Raw genomic sequence first — 20,671 nt, forward strand, 5'->3', positions numbered from 1 at the left:
TGGGCCAAGTACAAATAGTAAAAAACTGACAATAAAATATCAACTTATCTAAAAATAAATTATGTTTATTCTATCATAAAATAATATTTTACTTACATAAACAAAATCAAATCAAACCAAATATCACATAATGTACATACCGTATTTTAGTTGGGAAGGAACAAATTTTTTTAAATTTTCAAAAAAATTAAAACTAAATTGAGACAAAATAAAAATACAAGAACCAAATTGGAACAAAATAAAAATACAGGGACCAAATTGAAACAAACGCAATGACACGTGGTTTGACAGTGACACGTGGCACTGTCAGTAGTGCCACCTCACACTGTCATTGCTACGTGGCGCAATGTCAGCTTGACACGTGGCAAATTATATTTTTAAAAGAAAAAAAATAAAAATAAAAATAATAAAAAATATATTTAAAAAAATCAAAAAAATCACAAGCTGACACGTGTCACCCTTTTTAATGGTGTTAGTACGGAACTAACGATAATAACCTAATTGCTTCAATTTTTCAAAAATAGGAACCCAGTTAAAAAAAAATAAAATAAAAAATCTAAATGAAAAAAGTACCGAAAATAGGTATCTTAATGATAGCAAAGGATAAAGAAAAGAAGACCGATAGGATTACGCTGAAATCACTGTTTTCTTAGTCCAAGGTATCTCGTTTCTCAAACATGGAAAGACTTAAAAAATGAATAAACCAAACAGTGTGGCCACATAACTATCCTGTAGAATCATTGATCTATATCTATGTTTCAGTGAAATGTTTCCTTCCATGATTCACTTTGCTTATAATAATGTCTTTCTTGGGTGCTATTTTCTCTCACTGTCTTCCCCAATCACCAATTTAGCAATACACATTCAGATGACGAAATCGGAAAAGATTTGATTTTTGAAGTTAATGCAACAAATTGAAACACCGTTCTTTGGGTCAGTTTCTACTCTCTCTTTCATATTTGTTTTTGAGTCAATTAGTTCTGTTTGTTGTGTTCTGTGTGATCGGAAGCAAGGTTGGTTAGGAACTTGTGGACACCACAGATCGTGTGCCCGCTGAATGTTTTACATTATCTAGCATCGCTTGCATATTTTATATTCTTTAATTTGAAGGGTTGTTTATATTCTGATATAGGATCAGGTGATTCGGTGGTGGGAAATTCTCATGGAAAAAGGAAAGGGAATTGTTGAACAGTTATTTGGGGTCATGAGTGATAGCTTCTTCCCCATTTCCTCATCCCTTTCTGTTGAAATGTTTGGTTGTCAAAAAACTGGGGAAGGGCTAGAAACAAAGCAAAAAGAAAAGATGTTCACTGTATTTGCTTGTAAGTTTTGGTTATGTCAAAAGTGGAATCCAATCTCATCTATTTGCATCTTTGTCACTGTTGTTGGACCTGATACCATGAACGATAATAAAATCTCTCCAAAATTTCAGGATGCCCCTTTGATTTCTAGTTCTGGAAGCAAGCAATTGGTGCTGCTTTAACTGGATTTTAGAATAGAAATTAGCAGCAGCTTGAAGTTATGTCTGCTTATGGCCATCAAATGGAGCAGATGTATTCTGCTCACAGTCTCTCTGGTGGTTCTGGTATGTAATGGAAAGCTTTGTCATTTCAACTTATTATGTTAGCATAATTTTGATTTATTGATCCTGGTTCTTTCGTGGTTACAGAGTTGAGGAGGAGCAGTTTTGTGCTGGAATCAGGATTCTACATCACATCCTTTGTTGCAACCATTCTTGTTGCTGCATTAGCCGCTGCCGGGCTTTTATTGATTACTTTATTGGTTTCACTGGCAATGATGCTGCAATCTTGTCAAAGTAGCCATGCTGGAATTATTGAGCTTCGGAATATAAACGACAAGTACAACTATTGCAAGGTCTATTCTCTGCATGCCAAGCTCAATAACTTGGAAGGACACAATTTTCCTAACCTCTGCAAGGACCTTGCCATAGGGTATATCAAGGGAGGTCAATATGCTAGAGACTTGGATTCAACCAAATCTCTAATGGATGATTATTTCAACTCTGTTAGACCATCAGATGATGATGATCTTGATGTGGTGTTGATAGACATAGATGGAATCGTTTCCCCAAATCCTCATTCTCCTACTTTGTTGCAAAGGTAATCTTATCATTCACCTTATCCCCCCTGTGTATGAGGCCATAATTTCTCTGAAAGAGGAATCTTACATCTATTGGTTCAGTTTTTGGGTATTTGTAAAAGAAATTCTTCTTTCTTTGAAGAAATACTTTTGCTGGGAAATTCTTGAAGTGACATGTAATCTCAATCTTGATGAACTTTGTCTTTTATTGTGTTACTTAACCCACCTTTATGTTCCTCAATTGTTGATGGTATAGAAATTGAATCATGGTGTTCAAAATTTTTATACAAATTTTTTGTCACTCCAACTTGCATCTGTTATGCAACTTGTTGTTATGTATTTTTAAGTTGTTCATCTAACTTGATGCAGCTCTGCACATATTTTTAGCAGTAACCTGACATGGTTTTTTCTTTTGATGTGGTTTTCATGATAACAGCAGCATTGACAATTGCATCATAGAGGCAAAGAATTTAAAGCACATGTTTGTTTTAAGATTATACTCCAAGCTTCAAGCTGGTGGATGGTCCATAATTTTGTTATCAAGAGAGCATGTAAAACACCAAAATGTCACCATCAATCATCTTCTCTCTGCTGGATTTAGAGGCTGGTCTTCTTTGATGATGAGGTATTCTGATTATTTTTTTCCTTTCAGTTATCATGGATAATGATTAAAGGAGGATCTCAAATTCTGTCTCTTTGGACCTTATGGTAGAAATCTAAACCTCTCTTTTTCTCAGATGATTTCAGTGCTCAGTTAGCACAGGCATCTTACCACTCTTATCAACAATATGTGGATGTTCCATTTTCTAATTTCTCTTCCAAACCTCCTTCATTAATTCTATAACCATGGTCAAAATATTTGGTCTTTTAAACAATCTCTTTCCCTACAAAACAATAGCTAATTCCTCTTTAGCGATACCATACGTAAGAACTTCCATCTTATGCAACCAATGTATGATGTATGTTTTTGCAGAGATGATGCAGATTCTTCCAAAGGGAATGAGTTTTTTTCTAGACAAAGGAATGTGATAAAAACGAATGGATTCCGCATAAAAAGTATCATCAGCAGTGAAATGGATGCTTTGAGTGTTCATGATAGAGGAATAAGAGTTTTTTTGCTTCCGGACCCTATATTTGACAAGTTTGAACTGCAAACAAGAACATAGAAGCTGGATATTAGTTTCATATCCTACACCATAGGACTATTGATTTGTTTTTTTACAAGGTTTAATTCTCTGCATCTCCCATTTGTTCATATTAAGGGTGTTGTAATCACATCTCACTTTCTGCCAAGGATGATAGAGCGTAAAAATATAATTTTTCTCAAGATATATGCTGTCAATTTCTTGTATTATATCAGTTGGAAGTGTCACGTCAATTAGATATTATTAGAGATAAAATCAATTGCATTTTTTTTCTTTTTCTTAAAAAAAGAATAAGATAAGAAGGAAAATGTTTCTCCTTTTTCTTTTGTTGGATACCTCCGTATTTCTGATATAATTTTAGAAATGAACATCTTAATCTTTTTCGGAATAAAAACTGACGAGGGAGTTCTTGATGATTCTTAAATAAAGTTCTCCTATAAGTATTTCTGGGATAGGATAAATTCGTTCAACCATGTTTATAATCTCATTTAAAACTTAAAATACATAATTATTGTGATATAAATATTAGTTTTAATTATCTATATTTAGAATTTTGATTTGTTTTTCTTATATTTGTTTTTGTTTCAATTAATTTTTTATTTTTTGTAAAAAGGTTAACCCGATTCTTTTTTTAGTAAGGTTTTAAGTTGTTATGTATCGAAATGTGTTAAAATATGAGTTATGTTTTTTATTTTGGACCTCCTCTCATTCACAAAATATTTTTAGAGATCATTTTTTATTTTTTTGAGAAACAATCCTTTTTTAAATTTAGGAACCAAGATAAAAATAGAATACCACAAACTTCATGAAATGAATGCATTGGATTTGTCGTATGTTGGTATATTCACATCTCAATCCTTATCCTTTCATTAAATATTTGTACAAACATCATGCACACTTTAATGTTGATTAGGTTTGCATTCTTGTCATGTCTCTCAATATTTGGTTAGTATAATTTCACCTGTAATTATTTGTCGATTCTTAATTAGTCAACTCTTCATTGGTTTTCATTTCTAATATATGATTCAGAAAGGTTTAAATCCTTTTTTTTTCCTTAAGTTATAAGCTGGTGTTCAGTTTAGTCTCCGTTTTTAAAAATGTCTAACATTTGGTCTCTAAGTTATAAAAAAAATGTATCAAATCAGTCTCAGCCGTTAATGAAATCAATAAAATATGTACCAAGTTACCATCTAGATATGGAGATTTTGCAACCTTCAAAGTGCCCACAAGTATGAAAGAATATAGATGAGACTGATTTGATATATATTTCATTGATTTCGTTAACGGCTGAGACTGATTTGATACATTTTTTTATAACTTAGGGACCAAAGATTGATATTTTTAAAAACGAAGACTAAACTGAATACCAACTTATAACTTAGGGACAAAAAAGTATTTAAACCATTCAGAAAGCCAAATGGTCAGGTAATCCATTTAAATAAACTTGGGTGTTGCTCCCTACACCTCCCCAAGTGGGACCTGTACCTCCCATTAATTTAATTTATTTCAAAAATATTCTACACCTCCCCATTATTTTCTTTATTCCAAAAATACCCTACACCTCCCCACTATCCTTAAGAATTTTTCTCTTTCTCTCTCTACATTAATGGAGCATTCACGAGGTTCAGATTTGAATTTGTAACATACTACAAAATATAAAATTCTGAGGAAACTTCAATATTAGTAGTTCTACCATTTCCATTTTATAAAATTAAAAGTTAGATGCAAATACAAAATAATAAGCATAATGATATTAATAGTAAATAATGATATATTATTATTAATATTATTATTATATACTAACTTTATAATGACGAAAGAACTAAATAAATTCTAAATCTTTAACAAATAACTTTTTTTTTATATTTTAAGTATTTAATAACATTTTTATATTATTTATCTAATAAATTAAATATTTTATTCAAGTTATTTGAGTCAAACATGTCGGTGAGTTAAAACATAATATAATGTTAAAAATTGTAGATATTATATGTAAAAAAAGATACATGTATATAAACATTTTTCTAGAAATTTAGAACAAAATTTTAGCATTTATTAAGTAATTTGAAAAGAAAAAATATATTCAACAACGAAAATAACATTGAATCAAACTTATTTAAGAAAATATATCTAACTTCAAATTTAAGTCATGTAAATGCTCTATTAATGAGCCATGTAAATGCTCCATCAATGTAGAGAGAGAAAGAGAAAGATTGTAGTGGGGAGGTGTAGGGTATTTTTGGAATAAAAGAAAATAGTGGGGAGGTGTAGAATATTTTTGAAATAAATTAAATTAATGGGAAGGTACAGATCTCACTTGGGGAGGTATAGGGAGCAACACCCAACATAAAATTAATTTAAACCATAATGGGCTAGACAAAAAAAAAAACACTACTGGAAAACATGAAAAATGCATTATTAAATTTTTATTCTTAAAAAAAAAGTAGAAGTCAGCATAAAATATTTTTCATTTTCTGTTTAATTTAGACATAAATTTGTTTGCTCACTTAATTACAAGTTTTATTTTTTAAATAAAAAAAATTATAATTTTTTGTAATTTAAATTTAAATAATTTTACTTAAAAGTAGTGTTAAACTTCAAAGATAATTCAAAATAAAAAATTAACCTACAACTCAAATATAATAAAAAAGCAAATTTGAATAAATAAGTTTATAATATTGATAATTTTTATATCACTTATTCATTTATAAAATTAGAGTTTTCAATGGATAAATTTATAATATTTTGTTTTCTTGAAACATCTTTTTCTTTATTTCCATTTACAATACAATAAAAAAATGTTAGCTAATAATATTAGTACACAAAATAATATATAATTAAATTAAATTAGGTGAGTTGGTGAACTTGGTTAAAAATTGACTCGTATAAAAAAATTTCATTTTTTTCAAACCCAACCTTATCTGAACCTATAGTGAGCAGGATCGACATGCAAGTTTAAATCCATTTTGACAACACTGATGTATTGTTATCATGAAATAATGATATTGCTATTTTTAATATTGTTTTGTGTATTACTTAATTATTATAACAATTTTAAAACATCACAAGCACACACAATTTATTAAATAAAAAAAAAAACTCAAAAGGATTTATAAAAAAAAAAAAAGAAAAGAAAGAAGAAGCAGGATATATTTGTTTGTATGTTATGAAAAGGTTCTTTTTTTTACCATATTGACAAGTACTTATTATTTTATCACAATTTTCACCATACCTTCACTAACTAATACTAACCATCAATACTCACTTGTGATTTTGTTATTTTAAATAAAATTTAACCTAAAGAGTATTTATAAGGAAATGTATTTAAGAGAAAATTATTGGTAATATTGTTTTTTCTTAATTTGGCAAGTATTATTAGCTTATAGGTTTTACTGAGATATGATATAATAAAAGAAATATGAATACATTTCAAAGAACAAAGAACTACGTTTACCTATCTTCTAATAATGATTTAAATTTAAACCTAGTTTAGGAAGTTGAAAATCAATTTTATTTTATGCCACAGTTCATCCATAACGAATCAAGTGGTCCATTTGTGATCAACTGTATATGGCCCAAATATTGGGCCGTAGCTAGAGCGTAATTTTGGAAGAGGAAGATAAATTCTAAATAAAATCTGTATGTATTTTTAATTAATTTAAAAATCAATTAAAGTGTGAAAACTAAATAAAAAATAAATAATAAATGATAAAGGTACACGATCATCTTATACAAACTTATTAAACATTTATTTTCTTTATATATATAAATATTTTAAACGTAAAATGAATATTTTTTTATAATAAAAAGTTTGAACAAAAAATTATATCATAGAAAGTGTTTGACAGTATTTATTTTTAAAGAGGGTGTAAAAAGTATTATTTTTCTATCCCAAACACCAAACAGAATCAGGTTTCATACAAGAACAAGATGTATTGTTTTTATCTAATCAACCAAGAAATACAAAAGAGAAGAACAAATGTAATTATGCCCACGTCAGTCAATCTCTGCATGAAGAAATTCTACAACAAAAACAGCACAACTCAACCGATAACAAAGTCACGCAATAACGAAAATCAAGAAAACGATGATCACCGCCAGGCGAACAGGAGAAGAAGGAAGAGAGGAAGAGGAGAAATCCACGCGATACTTGGCAGTTCCGTTGGCGTAGAGAACCCCCCAACTCCTTCCTGTTCCTTCGTCCTTATCGAACATCTCGTACACGAAAACCTCGCGCACACCGTCCTTCAGCAACGGCGTTCCCATCCCGGACTTCAGGTGTTTCACCAGGCCCTTCAGGTAAATCCCGGCGTAGCCGAGGTTGGCGTCGAACTCGTTCCCGAGGGCGCTAAAGCTAGGCCAGCCGGTTTCGGTCACGACGAGGGGGATGGTCTCGTAGCCGGCGACAGCGAGGGCGGTGACAACGGCGTCGACCATGACGTCGAAGAGGTTGCGGTAGCGGACGCCGGTGATGAAGTCGTCGCGGAAGTTGAAAGGGTATTCTTGGAAGAGCGCGATGCCGAGGGGGATCTCGGGGTTCAAACGGTAGAGGTTGTAAGGGTAGAGGTTGATCAAGAAGCAGGAATCTGTATCCTGCAAGAATTGGAGGAGCGGACCGAAGAGTGTGATCCCTTGGGGTTCTTGAAACTGTGCGTGTGAGGGCGGGAATGGGGATGACAGGGCGGTGACGAAGGAGAACGACGTGGACACTTTGATCTTGCGGATGCCGAGGACGCGTAGGGACACGTGGACGTTGGAGATTGCCGGGAGGAGGTCATTGAGGGATTCCGGGTGCACGTCGGGGAAGGCGTTGCCTACCGAGATGGTAGTGATTTTGACACGTGGATAGAATGGTACTACGTGGGTGTAGAGCCAGGACTCTGCTACAGAGCGGTTTTGGGCGATTTGCGAGACCATGTAGTTGGGTATGGTGAGGAAGAGCGTGGTGTTAGTGTAGAGGAGGCTCCGGGTGATGGAGGGATCCGCGTTTTCCAACCGGAGGGATTTCGCCTTCAGCTGCCGGAGGCCACCGGAGATGCGCTCCACCTCCTGGGAGTGGTGGTTGGAGGAGCCGCTGGGAGCTGAGTAGGTGACGCCGATACAGGGATGGGGGAGGGCGTGAGGGAGGAGGCAGAGAAACCAGAGAGCCACGAAGAAGAAGAAGAAGCGCAACATGGTTGTTGCTGCTCTGCAAGAGGAGAGAGAAACAATGGAACAGAAAATTAGTTAGAGAGGGTTTCAAGTTTTAAAATGTGGCGGGATCTATAGTTTTCCCTCTTTCTTTCTTCTCCTCTTGCTACCTGCATGCACTTACACTCACTATTGTTTAATTTGCTTTTTCTGAATTTCATTACACCAAGATTACTTATTTGTTTCACTTTTCCGTTTTGTATTCGTCAACTAATAACTTAATAACATGTTCAATCTCTAAAAAAATGTATGGAAATAGAATATTACCAATCAATTGTTGCATAAGATATAACAATCTGAGCACATGTCGAACTTTCTCTTCAACTAAACTGTCGAAAAAGGTATTTATCGTTCACTTTGTCAATGGGTTATTTCAATTATGTAGAAGTTGAAGTTATAAATTAAAGTTCAAAAATCTACATTACATTTGAAAGTGTTGGTGGCATGTTTGGTGAGCTTAGATCTAAGAAACGGAAGAGATATCTTTCATTAGCACTTAACAAAAGACCAATACTTGTGACAAAAACGGTTCCGTTGATAAGCTATCTACCCGATGGCACTACTTACCATAAATCTTCATCAAGTGCTCTCATTGCAAAGGAACCTCAAACGTAGGTTTTGTATCTTTCATTTCACTGTTTTTTCCCTTTCAGTTGCATTATTGACATTACAGTTGCAACGATTATATTGAATATATGTTGGATTTCTTTCCAATTTTAACTTCTAAGTTCTTACTTTTGGCTCCCATTGTTGACCATGATCTTCATGTTTCAGTTCAACAACTATTTCTCCGTGGAAGATGTTCTTTACTGTAAGCCTCAGAACGAGCAACTTTTTCAAGAAGAACTTCCACTCTCACATATACTCTTTCTTAACCTCTTTTTTGAATTGGTGCCTCATTAATTTGGTGATAATTTCAATTTGAATAGCTATCAAGCAAGCTGACAAAACAACTCCTAAACTGTTAACAGTCTTCAATTTTCCTTTTTGAAACTTCATTTTGGAATGAGCAATTTATAATATGGGTTTACGGAATTGGGTGTTTCTGCTTACTGTTGATGATACCTTTTGGTTATTCTAGACAAAGGACCCCTAGTAAAGTTGCCGGCATGTTTTCTGGGACCCAAGAAAAGTGTTCGAGAAGATAGGATTCAGAAAGCTCATTAACACCTTAGTTGAATATTGGTTTGTGACAAGTGCTCATTGTCGAGGTCCTAACGAAATGGATCTGTTTCAATATTTAATCTCTTGTTCACTAGTTGTGATGTCGCTTGCTTTGTAAGTGACCAAAATGTATGTGTTCAAAAAATGAGGGGTTTAGCAAAAAGCTGCCTCCTATGGAGATAACAAGAAAAAAATGAGCTTGAAAAGCAGAAAATTCAAAATGAAGAAAGCTACACTTGCAAGATAAGGGCTACTCAGAAGGAAGAAAAATTAAGTGATGACTGTCTATTCATGTGTATGATGCAGTTGGGTCATCCCAACTTATCTTCCTAAGTTTGCCCAAAACTAAAAAGAATGCCATCGCATTTTGAATTACTTAAAAATTCTACAAACAAAAAAGAAATTAAAAGAGTTCCCTTCAAATTATTTTTATAAAATAAGTCAATTCAGATTCTAAATATATTTGTAAAATAAAAAGGGTATCTGACTACATTCTAACACATAATGAACAAATAGTTGTATAATTTCCTAGTTTGAAAGACTAAAGAATCTCCTCAACCCCCATTAAGAAAAAGATATTACACACTACACATTGTTTTGGGACAGGTAATACAGAACTTTTGCTATGAGAAAAACCACGAACTTTATCATCAATAAACAAATGTAAACAACAAATGAGCAGAGGATCCAATTCTACAACTCTTTCTTCAAAGAGATCAGTCACTTATTGAAACTTTGTACTGTGGGCTATTTCTGCACAGGTGCTAAAACGGTGGGGAACCCGTTTAATGAGGCTTTCCATGTGGGGTAAAAAAATTGTATATATAGTCTGAAACATCCGGATTCTGATCACAATCATGCTAACAAATTTGCCTCACGGAATCTCGAGGTTGTCCGCACAGGGATGAAAACAAATATAGGGAATTCATTGCTGACTTCCCAAATCTCATGAATCAGCATCTGTATCACTTGCTTCGTTTTTTGGCTTCACTATAGAGTACTACTCCAAGGACTGTGAATGAATAACCCATCATTCCAGTGACTGACACTGGGTTTCTAAATATCAGAATTGAAACTACTACTGCTACAGCCCCTTTAGCATTCCCAAGTACCTGCAAGAGCCGACTCTCGGATTAGTTGTTAGAGCATGAACTTAACATAAGTTTCTAAAAGTATCAAGTCCTGGACTGTTTATCCAGTTATCCTCACTTGAATCAGACTCCTTTGACCTTTCACGAATCCAAAAGAATATGGTGTTACACACCCGTTTACAAAGAAAACGTCTAGAAACAGAGTTTTAAATATGCATTTCCACGGCAAACACCCCTAAACAACATCTCCTATAATATCTATAATCAACTTAGTCAAGGTATCTCTAATGAACTTAATCAATAACATCTGAAATGTCACTGAAAAGTTAACACAGATAGCCACTCATTTTACAGAGAATTTCAGTCAATAATTTGGCACCATTAGAACTAGACCCCCGTGACCAGCCAGATAGCAGTATTTGAAAATAGTGCCCCGGCACTAGTTTTAGAGATCCAATAGAAAATATTCATCATTAATCCATGAACTAATTAAGAAACGGAAACTGGAAAACTAAGTGCTTGAAAATTTTTAGGAAATTCACTAGTTACTAGACAATCTAGAAACTCGGATGACCCTAGGTAAATGTGTTTCCAAATAATTTATTCTTATAGAAATGAAAAAAACCAAAAATAATAATTAATAAGGCGCCTAGACAAATAACAACACGAAAATGAAGGCACTAAAAACATATGGAAACGAATAAATTAAAAAAAAAAATAGCATTGTGACGATAAACTTGTGTTTTAAGCAGATGCGTTCATTGAGTAAAGTGTTAAAATTTGCAAAAACAAGGACGTACGCCTGTATAAATAACTGAAGCATACCTGCAGGGTAAGAGCACTGGTATGTTTGGTGACCAAGAAATTGGTCAGGTTGACAAGATAAGCAAGTGCTGAATTAAATAGCAGATACCAAATGATCTTCACGTCATCTCTGGCAAGAGCCAATGTAATGCCAACCACATTTTCTTCCATCATTAGTGTGGCAGGGAGAAGGAAAACAACAGCAATTGGAGCCATGTAAAGAAGAAGGTTCATAGAATTCAGCTTCTCTCTGGTACACGAAAGAAACGAATCAGTAGATATTTAATATAATATAATCTGATCACAGAAGAAAACATAGTAATGAACAAAACAGCATGTTCCTTATACATACCCTTCAGAAGAAAGTAAAATTCCTTGCAACACGGATTTTAAAGCTCGAGCAGCTGTAGCTGCAACACATACTATGAATCCAAATAAATGGAAGCTCGGTTCACTCTATAAGAGAAGAAAAAACAAAGAACAAGTACATCAGAAGCTATACATTATTTTTGTTTTATACTCATCAATACTTGAATAATACATAAAAAGGAGAAAAAAGATCTGCCAATGCTTAATTTGTCCCTCGCCCACAGTTGAATTTGATTCAACAGCAATGAAAACTTCTAAATTCATGAAAAAAAACTCCCAGTTTCTAAAAAAAATCAGCAAGCTGGGGACAGAAAGTGAGTATAATGAAAACCAAGAATGCTACACAGCATGAACGAAACAAGTTTTTATTTATAACCGGAAATACCACACATAAAGCAAAGATACCTCTGCTTCTCAAACATACCTAACCAAACATTTTCTTAAATAAAGTAACTACAGAAGAGATTCCGATGTACAATCCGAGCAATACAACAGATTCATGAAAAGTAAAAAATTCCCCAGTGGAGCTGCATAACCCTACATCCTACCGAATTGAAAATAAAATATTTCTAAAAGTCATAATATTTTGCGATAGTACCGCAAGTGTAACTAATCAAAAACTCTAACTTAACATAATAAAGTAACTAGCATGAATCAAAGAGCTTTAACACTGTCATCTAGTAACAAACTGTGATACATGATAGGTGTATTGATTTTTGGAAAAACTATATTAAAAACCATACCAACTAACTATAATTTCAAATTGATTGCAAGAATTGAAGATTACACACCATAAACCAAAAAAAGAATCATGCTCGATAAGACTTTATAAATTATAATATCACCCACTCAAAAACCATCTTGTATAAGACTTCTAAAGTAATTAATATAAAATTTTAAAAACTTCACATACGGTAAGTTCTGTAATTGGATGAAGGTCATGACTAAACAAGATTGTTTTCTTTATTTTAATAATGATTCCAATAATAGTACACTCCTACGTTAAAGTCGTGGAGGGCTTGTCTGCAAGTGTCGGTGCTATAATTGCCTAGCATTTATAAATAGATGTTCGTAAAACCGCATTTAAAAAGAAATAATAATTTTTGTTAATTTCTGACAGACTAAAGCAAAGCGATAATTTAAATGATTTTTCTATAAAATTAGAAAAAGCGCAGGAGTAGGAAAAAAAATAAAATAAAATAAAATACGAAATAAGTTAGATTGGGAATCAAGAAGCGTTACCCCGCTGGCAATGACGACGCCGGCGACGACGGGGACGAGGGTGAGGTAGGTGAGCCAGGCCTCTCTCTTGAAGGTGATGAGATAGGCGAAGACGGCGGTGAAAAAGGGAGTGGTGGCGCCGATGGCCTGGTTGAAGGAGACGGGGAGGTAGCGGAGGGAGACGTTGCCGAAGACGACGGAGACGCAGAAGACGAGGCTGAGAGCGGCGATCTTAAGGAACTGGAGGCGGGAGCGTATGGTCTGCATGGGAACGAGCTTGAGCCAGGCGATGGCGACGTAGCTGAAGAGGGAGCAAGCGGTCATGTGGCACATGGTGAGGAATATAGGGTACCTGAAGCCATAGTTACTGAGAAGGTACTTGTTGAGTAGCAAAACCCCAATGTTGGTGGCGTACCAGGCGGAGACCAGAGCTATGGTGAAGAAACGGCTCCCACCCTTCATTCTGTGATGGAGAGAGCGTGGATCTGAGAACCTTCCGCCTAAAATTCCCTTCCATCAATCTCACAACCCGCTCCTTCCTCCATCGCCACCGCTTCACTGATTTGATTTGATTTGATTGATGGATTCCAATGTTCCAATCGAGGGCCAGGGACTGTTTGTTTCTGCTCAAAACCCAGCAACTGATTTTATCAATGGATGCCAAAGGCAAAGCGCGTAAACAAACAGGTCCTTCGCTTCCCTGTGCTTTCTTTTATTCCCTTTTATTTCTTATTCTTTTTATTTTCCCTGTCACCATATGTAATGAGTTGATAATTTTGTTTTAAAAGAAAAATTAGAATCAATGTAATTAATTTTTTACAACAATTATTTTTTAACCACGTAATTTGTCGTATAATAAAATAATCTTTTACATGTAAGAAAAAACAAGGATGACAACTGTAGATGGATATTTTCCACGTTCACATTAATGTGGGTGTACACCGGAAACCGACTCCCCTACTAGTCGGAAATAGATTTTTAACGGATTCTGATTTTAATATTTAGGTTTGACCATTTTAAGATATGTTTGGATTATATTTTGTATTTTCTTTTTAATTAAAACAATGATGTAATAAAAAAAAACGTAATAGGTAATATTTTGATAGAGATAATAATGTAGTATTTTGAAATGAATTTTTAATTTTATTAAATTACAGATAATATCAAAATTCTTCATATCTTGTTTGGGTTGTAGTCTAGACTATTTAGATTTTAGTTGTAAATAAAATTTAGAAATAATAATTTTATTTTTTTTTATGGATGGTTTTATAGTGGTCTGAAAAATATGTTGAACAAACTATGTTAAAAAGTGTACAATCTAATCAAATCGATCCATTTGTAAGATGAAAATTTATGTAATATAACTGGTCCAATTTTCTAAAAAAATAAATAAAAGATTTAAGTGAAAAATTAAAACTTGCTTTTAGTTTCTTTTACTTTCAATTTCTATAACATTATTAGACAAACCTATTTTTATTATTTATTTTGTCTTTACCTTCTTGATAGAAGAAAGAAGAATGGTTTAAAAATGATTGGAAGAGTGTATTCTTTTTGGATTACAGATGTATAGGGATCCGGATTCCTGGAGTTTTTTACAGAATGGTTTGGAGTATAATTGATTGATAAAAAAGAAAAGAAATAGTAATATTATTATGTAAGAGAAGAGAATAAATAAGAAAGTGTAGAGAGTGCTGCAGAGGATTAAAAAGGGTGGCGCAATTTGTGCAGAAACATGGGTCTGAAAATAGGTAGACCTGACACCTACCTATCAGTGTAAACGTATGTAAGGAAAAAGAGACTCTGAAAACGACACACTCCATCTCATAATTAAACTAATCGTAAATCATAATTAATATCACACTAATTACTTTAATAATTAATATAACAATTACTTTAATGACGTGTTGGATTAGAGAGCATATGCGAAAGTAGGTTTTAGAAAAAAAAAAAAAAAAGAATACGAATTGGATTGAATCAATAAATGTTTTTTTATAAATAAAATTAAGTAAATAGATAATTATGGTTGAATTTGGATTATAGATTTGCATTTTATAAATATTTGTTTTAATTTATATTTATAAATTTATAGATATATTTTTAATGATATTATTTGGAGAAAATTCATTAATAAATTATATAAAAAATCATTTTATTTGTTCAAAACAAAAATAATATTTTTCATAAAAAAATTAATTTAATATAATTTGTAATTCAAAAATATCTAATCAAGTTAACCCACAACAAAAACAATCTAAACTTAACTAACCCAATAAACTAAATCGCCGGATATGAATTTTAGATATGGTATAAGTATTAAATTTGGAGATTAAATAAGATATTTAAATTTTAATGATATGTTGAATCATGTTGACAAATGTATCACATGACAAATAATAAATATAAAATTTATATTATTTTATGTATTAAACTAAGTTATCTACAAACTCTAACGGATATGTTTCAGGTAACAACAATCATTAAATTAAATTAAGAGTATTGCTTCCAACACCCTATTAAATTTCTTCTTACACCTTATGTTTTTCGATAGGATAGAAGAAGCAATACTCTTAAAATAATGGTTATAGCATTATAATATCAAAGTGATAATATTCACAATAACATTAATAATAAAATTTATAAAATTACTTTCTTTTACATCATTATACATTTACCTATTAATTTATTCAAACTTTTTTAAGTTAATAAAATGATTTACTAGCTTAAAACTCATAAGATATGAATTTATCACTTAACAATCATCTTGTAAACTCTTTAACTAGCTTAATTATACACAAATTTGACCAAAAACCCCTTAAAGAAAATCTAAAGATAAATTTGATTTTCTCATAATAATTAATTTAAAATATATTTAATTTTAACGTTTTTTTATCTTAACGTGTAGAAGGAAAAAGGAAACGAGGATATTACAATTTTTTTGATGAGCCATTCATTTCCTTCGAAAACACGTGGGTAAAACGGCGTTTTATTTTTGTCATTAAGTTACGTCGTTTTGAAGAAATGACATTTACGTAGTGAAAACAATATCAGGTTATTGTTAGACCCAATTTCTTCACGGAATCCCAATAATGCAAAGCCACCTGAAGTGGTGCGTATTACACCTTCTCTCAATCATAACATCGTCAAATTTGGATTTGACGCGTCAACTTATTATTTTAATAATAATAATAATAATAATAATAATAATATATTATTATTATTATAAATAATAAATGTAATAGAAAAATCATAATTCATCACTTTAGCCAAAGTCAAAGTCAAGAAGAGTCTTGAATGTACAAGTGAGCAGAAGAAGGTAGGATAACATTTGCTATTTTTCAGAAGTGATAACATCAAGAAAATCTTTGAGCATGTAGGTTAGCTTTTGTCTTTATTTTAAGTAAGATTACTCATTTTATTTAATAAAATATTTATATTTATATTAATTTTGAAAATATTTATTATTTACTTATATTTGAATTATATATTTCGTTTATATAATTTCTATTATATAAATTTTTGTTTGGTGTCAAAATCAATTTGATTTTAAAAAAAAAACATATAAGTTTACATCTGTTAATATATTAATAAATGTAAATTTAAGTCTGTTAGTGATATAACAAAACATAAATTCAAGTTTGCTGGTGAAATAATAAAAAGTAATTTTTTATGTCTTTTTTTTTTCTCTTAAAATTATACTAAATTTATTTCGGACTTGATAACAGCGTATATATTTTTGTCAGCCTTGTTGACAGTCAAACTAAATTTATTTTGGAGAGATAACCAAATGTAATGCAATTACGTCGGAGTATATCGAACATAGAAAATATAAAATAAAAAATTATGTTAGTGTATTATTGTCTTTCTGTTGAATTTTAAATATTTTAAAATATATTAATCTTTTTTAATACACATCTTGAGTGTAAAGAAAGAAAAAAGAAAGTGGGTTTTGAACCTATTCATTAATGGATAGCAGTCAACAAAAGTTTGTATAAATTGTTGTTAATATGTACGAACCGTTTGATTTGATGATGTGGTCCACCAAATTTTTCAACCGAAACCTAATTTTCCATATCTTATTGTAAACATGATATTTGTTTTTGTAGAAGAGGGTGGGGAAGGTGAAATGCACAATCACATGAAATGGGTAGTGAGGTTTCAATTACCTACCTCATTAGACATTTCAACATTCAATTGCATGCTATATTCAATAACATGATATGGGAATGAAATTATAATTGATTTAAATAACTTATTAAGTTGACGATATTAAGATTTAACTACTAGCGTATTAAAAATCCCTTATTAAATAACTTATTATTATTGTCAATCCTTGAGCTTCCAATCCCTCTACAATAAAAATATTCTATTTACTTTTAGATATAACATAACATATATTAATAGATTATATTAAAATTAGTTTAAAGAGATGAAAAAATAATTAACCAACTCTCTTTACTTAATTTATATAGTATTTATTATTTGAAGTGTTACCATGATTAAAAGATAAAATTAATTTAAAGTATATAATTAGGTATGAATTTCATTTCACAATTTGTAAAATTAAGTTAGATTTTAAATTTATCTATCATAACTATTTCTAACAAAGATTGATTGTTGTTTACTGGATGCATTTTATCATTAAATTGTTGTTAATTTTTCTAGTAAAATTATTTTATACTTTTAATAGAAAAATCATAGAAAATGTTTCCTACTTTATCAAAACATATTACAAATTTTGAAAATATAAAATATGAATAATTAAAACTAAATATTATTTTCTATATCTTATAAATTTCTTGTCGATAAAAATGGATATGTTTGTTTAAAATGATTAGCTTTAGCTCGATTAGAGGTGGGGATATCCATTTAGAGTGATTAACAACGACGACGAAGGAAAAAACTAACTCTAACTCCCGAGGCTAAAGGTTGAAAAAACCAATTTAAACCCACAAGTATCCATTGATTAGTTAAAACAAAATCAAACACAACATACTAGAGGCGATTTATTGGTCAGCTAAAACAAAACCAAAAGTTGTTTATTTTGCAGGTAAAATAAATCATGTCATAAATTATTATGAAGCTAGAGACGAACACCGAATTTAACAAAAATGGAGAAATTTACCTAAAGATGGCATGACAGAAAGTGTAGTAAAGTGAAACTAAAACGATAAATTTAAAACTGACAATAAAGGAAAACTAGTTAAAACAAAACAAGTGAAAAAAATACTATGAAGAAAAAAATACCATGAAATATTCAGAATGAGTTTAATAGACTTTTTCAGCCTTTACGCCTTAAACACTTTGACTCATGGTCGAAGGATTGGATATTATGTCAATCATCCGAAATCTGACTCAATACTTAAAAATGGAGAAAACATTCAAAGGTCAATCCAAACATATATAAACCCAGGAGTCTTAAGTCATATAAGAAATTTTGATTTGATTAACCAATCTTGTAATCTAGAAAATATTGTTTAAAAAAAACTAAAGAGTTTACATTTTATCTTGAAAATATATGGTTTATGACTAAAATACTTATAAATAAAATGCACATCAAGATTATTCAACTTATTATTATTATTATTATTATTATTATTATTATTATTAATATTATCATAGATTGAGATATTATATGATAATATTATTTTACTCCTATTATATAAGAATTATATCTATTATGCATGTAGTTTACTATATATAGCATGTTGTCATGTTGAGACTACCAATCATAGGGTATCTAGACGACTAGCAGAGACCTTAGTGTCTTCCTATAATCATTATTTGAAAAACAAAAAAGTAATTTTAAATAATTTTTAAATTTATTATGGGTTAAATATGTTTTTAGTTCTTAAACTATCAAGCAATTTTGTTTTTTGTCTTCTTTCAAACTTTGGTACACTTTGATCTTTCTACTTAAAGAAACTATAATTTTTCATCCTCCAAAACCAACTACGTCAAGTTGAGGTGGCAACGATGGTGTGCCACGTCATTTTTTTTTACACTCAATCAATCTTTCCTAGCTTTTCTCCCTCCGCGTCGTCTCCTTCCTTGCGTCTTCGTCTTCGTCCTCGTCCTCCGCCACAACACCAGAACCACCGAACTTGCAATGGTAAAAATAAGAAAGCAAGACTGAATCACCCCCTTGATTTATGCGCAGAATTTGCAGATGTCGAATCCCTCTCTTTGGACATGCTTGCTGCACAAGTTGTGATTCTAGTAACACAATTGCCTTCTTGATGAATTTTATCTGCTCCTCTTTGGGAACCTCCATCACTGCCCATGTCTCTTTATTCTCCTCCCTGAGTTCAAATCCCAAAAAACTGAGCAACTCAACCCCTTAGCAACATCACCAACAACCTTTTTATCTTGGGATTATTCATCTTAATCCTTCTAAACTTCACATTCTTAGGTACCCTACCAATATTCCTCAACAGTTTGAGAACAATATCAACCAATCCCTTAGATGGATTCCCTGAAATGTAAGTCCCAACACAAACCTCCAATTCACCATTAGTGTTAGACCCAATCTTACTCTCTGAAACCCCGTTTCCATCATCACCTATAGGCTCACACTCAACAAGGTTACTCAAACAAATCTGAAACCTCGTTTCCATAATCACCTATAGGCTCACACTCAACAAGGTTATTCAAACAAATTTGAAACCTCGTTTCCATCATCACCTATAGGCTCACACTCAACAAAGTTACTCAAACAAATCTCCACGTGTTCAGACATAGCTTCTTCGGATCTGAAAGGATGTTTACGAACGGGACATTCAAACACGTTCAGTGAATACCCATTTTGAAATCGATTAGAATTAGTGACCAAAGAATCAAACAGATCAGACCCATCACTATCTTTACAAGAGTTCTCGATACTTCTAGTGGGCTTCGTATTATGGGGTGAGGATTTGGGATTGGTTGAGGAAAGTTTGAAATTAGGGTTGAACGAAGGAATGGGGCGAGAAATAGGATTGGAATTGACGGGTATAGGAGAAGAACCGAGACCTCTACCTTAGCCCTTGAATTTTCGAGATGATGAAGAGGAGAATTGATTATTCACTTTCTTCATGAACCCCTTTAACCGGCTAAAAACCAAAATTCTATAAAATACACTAATAAATCAAAGGAAAGGGTTAAAAGAAAAAAATCAGTAGATTGAAATCACCTAAACAAACATCAATAGGGATACATGGAAGAGGTTCAGAAGAAAAACGAAAAGAGAAAAAAAAAATAACGATTTAACACATCAGCTGATTTACGATTTAACGACTGCAACCGGATCTCATTCACGTGTCAGCTCAGCTCCCCTAGAGAATACCCTATTGGTCTGCTTCGATTAAAATGCGAGTTAAAAGATTGAGACTGGAAGACAAATTTTAACTAGTAACTTAGCTATTTTGCTTCAATATCTACTATGCAAAAAAATGGAAGATTTAGTTACGATTAGAAAGAAACTTTGTATATTTCTCTCCATAGATCCTTTAGTAATACTAAAAAAATTCGGATTCTAGATCCAATTCAAAAAACTTATGTTTCATAATTTTAGAACTCAATTTGTCAAATTCGATTTGATTCTTCTTGTAT

At 31.9% G+C, this 20,671-nt stretch overlaps 3 protein-coding genes across 5 annotated transcripts; 1 reads left to right on the top strand and 2 right to left on the bottom strand.

Moving 5' to 3' along the window:
* Positions 1-625: 625 nt before the first annotated feature.
* LOC106763155 (uncharacterized protein At2g39920) lies at positions 626-3,454 on the top strand. Of its 3 annotated transcripts, none has more exons than XM_014647359.2 (6): positions 626-933; positions 1,133-1,322; positions 1,433-1,585; positions 1,670-2,120; positions 2,540-2,725; positions 3,074-3,454. In XM_014647359.2, the coding sequence occupies exons 3-6, from the start codon at positions 1,522-1,524 to the stop codon at positions 3,264-3,266; spliced, it is 894 nt and encodes a 297-aa protein (XP_014502845.1). In that variant the 5' UTR covers positions 626-933; positions 1,133-1,322; positions 1,433-1,521; the 3' UTR covers positions 3,267-3,454. The 3 variants fall into 3 exon arrangements, with proteins under 3 accessions (XP_014502845.1, XP_014502843.1, XP_014502844.1); XM_014647357.2 differs by having other exon boundaries at positions 629-933; positions 2,537-2,725; XM_014647358.2 differs by lacking the exon at positions 1,133-1,322 and having other exon boundaries at positions 630-933; positions 2,537-2,725.
* Positions 3,455-7,119: 3,665 nt separating this feature from the next.
* LOC106765011 (probable glucan endo-1,3-beta-glucosidase A6) lies at positions 7,120-8,432 on the bottom strand. The gene has a single exon (XM_014649491.2). It carries the CDS (start codon positions 8,418-8,420, stop codon positions 7,305-7,307), a length of 1,116 nt encoding a protein of 371 aa, XP_014504977.1. The 5' UTR covers positions 8,421-8,432; the 3' UTR covers positions 7,120-7,304.
* A 1,612-nt stretch (positions 8,433-10,044) lies between these two features.
* Positions 10,045-13,877, bottom strand: LOC106765012 (probable sugar phosphate/phosphate translocator At3g11320; the record flags this gene model as incomplete). The annotated part of the gene is given in 4 exon segments (XM_014649492.2): positions 10,045-10,711; positions 11,516-11,744; positions 11,847-11,950; positions 13,106-13,877. Coding segments are annotated over 4 exon segments (921 nt in total). The 3' UTR covers positions 10,045-10,564.
* Between the last annotated feature and the right edge of the window lie 6,794 nt (positions 13,878-20,671).

The sequence above is a fragment of the Vigna radiata genome, chromosome 6 (assembly GCF_000741045.1).
Source record: "Vigna radiata var. radiata cultivar VC1973A chromosome 6, Vradiata_ver6, whole genome shotgun sequence".
NCBI lineage: Eukaryota > Viridiplantae > Streptophyta > Magnoliopsida > Fabales > Fabaceae > Vigna > Vigna radiata.

Excerpts from the sequence above, each read along its gene's own strand:
- LOC106765011 (XM_014649491.2), bottom strand. The coding sequence starts at position 8,420 with ATGTTGCGCTTCTTCTTCTTCTTCGTGGCTCTCTGGTTTCTCTGCCTC.
- LOC106763155 (XM_014647357.2), top strand. The coding sequence starts at position 1,522 with ATGTCTGCTTATGGCCATCAAATGGAGCAGATGTATTCTGCTCACAGT. Across the intron at positions 1,586-1,669 it reads CAGTCTCTCTGGTGGTTCTG|AGTTGAGGAGGAGCAGTTTT; the intron begins GTATGTAATGGA and ends TCGTGGTTACAG. Across the intron at positions 2,726-3,073 it reads TGGTCTTCTTTGATGATGAG|AGATGATGCAGATTCTTCCA; the intron begins GTATTCTGATTA and ends ATGTTTTTGCAG.